At 39.1% G+C, this 5936-nt stretch overlaps 1 protein-coding gene across 1 annotated transcript; it reads left to right on the forward strand.

Moving 5' to 3' along the window:
• The first annotated feature begins 1397 nt into the window (after positions 1 to 1397).
• On the forward strand, positions 1398 to 5313 carry LOC117250197 (uncharacterized). The gene is made up of 8 exons (XM_033616282.2): positions 1398 to 1670; positions 1754 to 1817; positions 1975 to 2081; positions 2173 to 2271; positions 3905 to 4089; positions 4360 to 4417; positions 4487 to 4549; positions 4659 to 5313. Exons 1-8 carry the CDS (start codon positions 1503 to 1505, stop codon positions 5085 to 5087), a joined length of 1173 nt encoding a protein of 390 aa, XP_033472173.1. The 5' UTR covers positions 1398 to 1502; the 3' UTR covers positions 5088 to 5313.
• The last annotated feature ends 623 nt before the right edge of the window (positions 5314 to 5936 follow it).

The following is a 5936-nucleotide window of genomic DNA, read 5'->3' on the forward strand; positions in this document are numbered from 1 at the left end:
GACAAAACAAGTTTACAGTTACAGCAAAGTCACAGTGGACCACCTGCTCAACATTTCCTCCCTGTGAAAAAACAGACACATGGTAGAAAGAGACACTTACACCAAACAGGAATTGTCGGTATGAAGGAGATAAGAAAAATCATTTCAAATTAAATTTTTATAGAAGAATGATTTGTTAGCTGCAATATAAAACCATGTAAATGTTTTCCACTTGGTCGTTGCCAAGTCAGTGTCATAATGCACCAGTTTATTTCACACACACACTCTCTGACCTCTTCCTCCTTCCTCTCTCCCTCGGCATTATGGGAGCGGGCTGTTTAAAACCAGAGGTATTTACGACTCAGCACTCTCCTCTAGAGTTCCTGGAGCTCCACAAACATGTGGGACTGTGACACCGGCAGCTCAGGTTAAAGATAGACAGGGGTTTGGTTGGCTATCTGGCTATTTTGTATCTGGGTCCATGTGTCTGTCTGTCTGTCTGCACACCTGCCTGTCTGTCTATCTGTCTGTCTGTCTGTCTTGTGCAGTTAAAGCAGGACTGAAGAGAGAAATGGGACTGTGAAACATTGCGTTAAGAAAGAAAATCAAACACACAGCAGCTTCTTGTCTAGAATTAGATGGTGACTGCATTCCTGTTAATACATGTAGTGTATCTGCACTATGTATGACTTCTGCAGGGGTGAAACAGATATCTATCTAACTATCACCAAAGTGTACTGTATTTGATTCTATAGCTGTAGTTGTATAAAGCGGAGCAAATTTAAATTAATAATTATATTCTGTTGAGATGTGTGATCTGTACAAAAGTTTTTTTAAATGCTCATATTTTATGAGATCATATTTTTCTTCTTTCACTTTTTTTTTGCTTGCAAATGATTTTATTTTATTTTTTAATTTTATCTTATTTTATTTAATTGTAAAATAGTCAGTCGTCTGTAACAAAATGATTTGCTTATTCTACACAAACTAGAAAAATCACGAATAAACTACATGTTAAAAAAAATATTCAATTAAATGAATAATTTCTTATTTCTTTGACATTTTTGTCATATACAGGTATGCAATAATGATTGTTGAGTAATTGATGTTGCCTCCTGTCAAGTCTCTATTTGATCATGTGACAAGATGACACCATACAGTATCTAGTTGAGGTGCAAAATCTGTCAAGACTGCCAAGCTGAGCACATCTTCAAGTCCACCAAGCTGGCATGCCTTTTAAACATAGGAGCAGCAGTAAGAAAGGAAAAAAGAGAAACGAACAGGAAGGAGTAGTAGCAAAGCTCACTAAATTATATTTCTATGGCTCCAACATATTTACCTGTGCTTTAAAAGGATCTGTCGCCATCTCGTGGTCAAAAGGAGGAATCAGCTGATTTTGACCCACAGGTGAAAGCAATCATTCAGTGATTTTCGAAAGCACAGCCACTCCACCTGTGTGAACAAGACATCAGAAGATCTGTATTAAAGCTTTTTGTTGCACTTTGTTTTGGAAAACCTAAGACATGTCTGACAGGTGTTTGACTTTGAAAGACATCCATCTTTCAGGGAATTTTATCCCAACTGGTCGACAGCTCCACAGGACTCCTCCATTGATGACTGCAACCAAACACCTGGATTTTTCTAATGAAGATTCAAATGAGGATCAGGAGGAACCGCAGCAGAACATGGAGGTATAAGAATTGTTTCTCTGCCTATCTTTACCAAATAGTATATCATCTCTATGATATATACTCACATCATTTTTTCTTGATAGCCAGATAGTCGAGATAAAAATGGCGATCACCGAAACACAATATTTGAATTCAACCCAAACCCAGGTACCAAATGATTTAAACAGCACTTGTGTTACTGTATGATTGTGTGTTTCTTTAGAGAATAAACACATCTTAAAGACATACTGTACATTTAGATCTAAACAGATCTCAGGTGTTCTTGATTTGATTCTTTTTTCCCCATTTTGCTCAAACCTTTCAGATGACTCTAGCTCCATGCTGAAGGGGATGAAAGGGTATAAGGCGACACCAGATGACTTGGAGTTTATTAAAAAGATGAAAGCAGAGAAAATTAACAAAGAACTGCAGGTAATTCAATCATTGGTGTATAGATGTATAGAGAAGGCAGTGTATGAGAAGGCAGTGTGCTGATGCAGTGGGATATTTTGGCTGTCCTCAGGGTGAACTGGAGGAGCTGCGGAGGTTGTTGCAAAAGGAAAAGATGCATTTGGAGCAGACATGTGTTTGCAGGGACACGCACCTGATTGAACTCAAAAAGGTGAGTTCTTAGTAACTTCAGCTTGATTTATAAAAGTACCACAACTCAAGGTTAACAAAGGTTTTTATCAAAAAGCGGCCACTTGATGATTACTTGTAGTTCTGTTTCTTTTTACCATCACCATAACCATGGGTGGATTGTAAGACAGTGGGCCCCTGGGCACAGACATGCAAAAGGCCCCACCACCTCTCATACACAGGAGCCAGACACACAGATTTGTGGTGGTTTAGTTTCCTTTTGTGGTCAAAACAAACCTTTTGTGTCTGGTTTTGGACATTTAGTGTCGTTCTGGTAATTTTGTGTCTCTTTATTGTTTTGCTTCTCTCTGTATGTGTTTTATATCTCTTTGTGGTTGTATTGACTCTTTTGTAGTCATTTTGCATCTCTCTGTAGTTTTTTTAATGTCTCTTTGTAGTTTATTTGTGTCAATTCATAGTTAGTGGTACAAGTAAACATTCCACCTCAAAAGATGCCGGCAGTCAAATATGTAAGACTTGCCATGGTATGAACAATAGTTACAAAACCAGCCACAACTCAGCCCTGGGCAGTGTGACCGTCACCTACTGACCAATCAACAGACTGCAGTTTTCACAGCTCCACCTTTTAGTACCAGATCTGTGTGCTAGGTACCCCAACAGAATGGTGACCAAAAATTGGGATGGTACGGAATGGTTCCATTGGTTCCATCTACAACTTTTCACAGTGGAAACAGAAAAAAAGTGTACCGAACTGAACTGTACTGCTTGGTTGAAATGGGTCTTTTGTGTCTCTTTGTGTTTATTTTGAAGCTCTGAATTTGTTTTGTGTCTCCTTGTAGTCATTTTAAGCTTTTTTTTTTTTTTGTAGTTTTGTGTCCCTGTGGAAATTGTGTCTCTTTTGTAGTTGTTTTGAGTCAGTCTCTCTTTTTTTTTTTTTTTTTTTTTTTACCGTGTTTGTAGTCATTTTTCTTCCCTCATTTTGTGTCTCTGTAGTTATTTTGTTGTTCTTTGTAGTTTAGCATGTTTTTGTCGTTTTGTGTCTTTGTGGGATTTTTGTCTCTTTGAAGTCCTTTTGCTTCATTTTGTAGTTGGGTTTCTTTGTGGTCATTGTGTCTGTAGATTTTTGTGGTCTTCTTGTTTCTCTTTGTGGCCATTTTGTATTTCTTTGTCGTCATTGTGAGTCTCTTCCTCGTCAATTTACGTGTGTTGATGCTCTGGAACATTTTTAAGGCTAAGGCCAGCCAACCCCTGACATTTTGGGCCCGTGGGCCTGTACCTGGTAGGCCCGTCCAGTAATCCATCCATGGCAATAGTTTATCTGAATGTTCAAGCATGTGTCTGGTACCGACATTCTTACTAGCATTTTATATTGCCTCAGAATAGCATTGTTTTCCAAAACATGTCTTTCCCTTCAACGTCAGTGATTGTAAATGTGAAGTTGAGGATGATGGATCTTTTGAGAGCATTCCTCTGGCATTTACAGTCTGTTAGATAACGTTTGGTGGAAATTCACAGGCTTCAAATACAAGCCCACTGAGCCTGCAGAATAATAGAAAAACATGAAAACACAGCACATAATCACAAACGTGTGTGAGACGTTGGAAAGAACAAACTTATCCTGCAGCTCCTGATGAACCTGTTGGTTTTTCTGTCAGTTCCCATCCTGTGAAGATGTCATTGTGTGGGCAAAGGCAGTAATCAAAATGACATCGCTGTCGACAGACTTGACAGATAAAGATGGAAAGTCTCTCCTGGCCATGGTGACACCAGAAAACATCCAGAGAGCCATTGATGACAAGAGGCTTGAGCTCACTCAGATGAAGAAGATGCTGGCAAACAAGTAAGTGTTTGCATAATTAAGCTGTGTGCTCAAATCTTGAGTCACTGAAGGCAATCAATGATGCACTTTAAAGGATCATTTGAAAGGCACAGTTGAGTACAACACTACCTTTTAAAAGATAGGTGTGTAGTCTTTTTTGTGGTGCATTCATGAGCTGGTAGGAAGCTCAAACACACAACAGCAACAAGGGAAGTTCGCCAAGGGCACTGAAAGTGCACGATCCGATAGTGTAGATAAGGTAGGATACTAACATGGATTCTTTTAAAACAGGAAGAAGAAAGAGGCTAAAGAGAGAACTCAACTTGAAAGGAAAATTGCCTGTGACCAGGTACGACAGGCTCCAACTTGTTTCATTTTACTGTTGTGTGGCTCTTGAATGATTTGCATCTGCTTTCAGCTGAAGATACAGATGTTAATGAGGGAGTTATTGGACCTGCAATCGGACCTTTCACAACAGGGGGTGAGAATCTGATTGAATTTTGTTCGACATTATTTTTTAGGGTTTGGCTGAGTAACCGAAGGCTTGTAAGGATTTACTGTACCCTAAAAGAAAAACTGTGCTTTCACAGGAAGTCCATAAAGCTATTCAAATGCAGATTGACACCCAAGAAGCTCCAGAAATGGAAGCAGAAGAAGTATCAGATGATCTGCAAGCTGCTAAAGTACGAACAAAAAGTCGAGGACGAACAAAAACTGTTAAAACTGAGAAGCAACAAAATGCTACAATCCAAAGTAAATCAACAAGGAGCAAACACACAGACAACCAGACCAGTGTGAAGGATGCAAATCAAAACACAGCTGAAACTCTGAAGACCGAGAAGCCGCCTAAGTCTGCTAAAGAGGCCAGAGGGCCACAACCAAACACTCAAAGTCAATTGAAAAGTGGAGAAGCTCGGCCCGTGGCTCCCTCGCAGGGCAGAAAGAAAGCTGCTGTAGCTGCAGGTGATACTGGAGACCCTGGTCTGAGGAGATCCAAGAGGATAGCCAGCAGGAAGTGATTGTATTTGATTTTTCATTCTCTTAAGGGCACTGTATTGCTAAGATTACACAAGGCGTGAAGTGTCACGTATGTTGGATGTAAATTTTAGTACTTTTTGTATCAGCTGTTTTTAATCTTATGAAAATAAAATTATACTTTTTAGAAGACTAGATTCACATCTGAGTGTTCATTGGTGTATAATAATGCTTTAAAGTTTCCCTTAAAAGTGTACAATAAAGTGAAGATATGACAATTATAAATGAAATTATTGCAGTGTTGATCATCTTTCCCAAGGAATTGAACTTCAGTGTAAAATTTGACTTACTTAGTGTTTGTAGTGTAGAAGTCCATGGTATAGGTTGGCAGTCTGAAAAGCATTAGCAATTTCACTCTGTTTGTGTTTACATGGAGAGTCTGCCATATTGAGTGCCATCCTAAACCAGCTAGTGAGGAGTGGAAGTGAGTTATAAACCCCCGCACAACCAGCTTGCATCAATGCCAATATACTGACCATGTGCAACGCAGAACTTTGTTCGTCATGGAAGAAGCTCCATACAAATAAAGTGCCACGTGACTACCCTGAGGAGTAAACTGTTCAAACTAAGACATTTAATATTAATACAGATGTTAACATCTTAAATACATTGTATTTAGGATCAAATATACATCCCTTAAGTCTCAGCTGCAAAAAGCAGCTTATGATAGGCATGATATGCTGCTAGTGCGTGGCGGTGGAAAAAGAAGGAAAGTTAAGGCGGTGAAAAGTTTAACCACCGACTTTCACTCGAGAGTGGCGTTCGCATTCCATAAGTTTATAAAGCCGAACCCTGATTTTTTTTTTTTTTTTTTTTCCTAAAACCCCAACCAT

This window comes from Epinephelus lanceolatus, chromosome 24 (assembly GCF_041903045.1).
Source record: "Epinephelus lanceolatus isolate andai-2023 chromosome 24, ASM4190304v1, whole genome shotgun sequence".
In the NCBI taxonomy this organism is placed as follows: Eukaryota; Metazoa; Chordata; class Actinopteri; order Perciformes; family Serranidae; genus Epinephelus; species Epinephelus lanceolatus.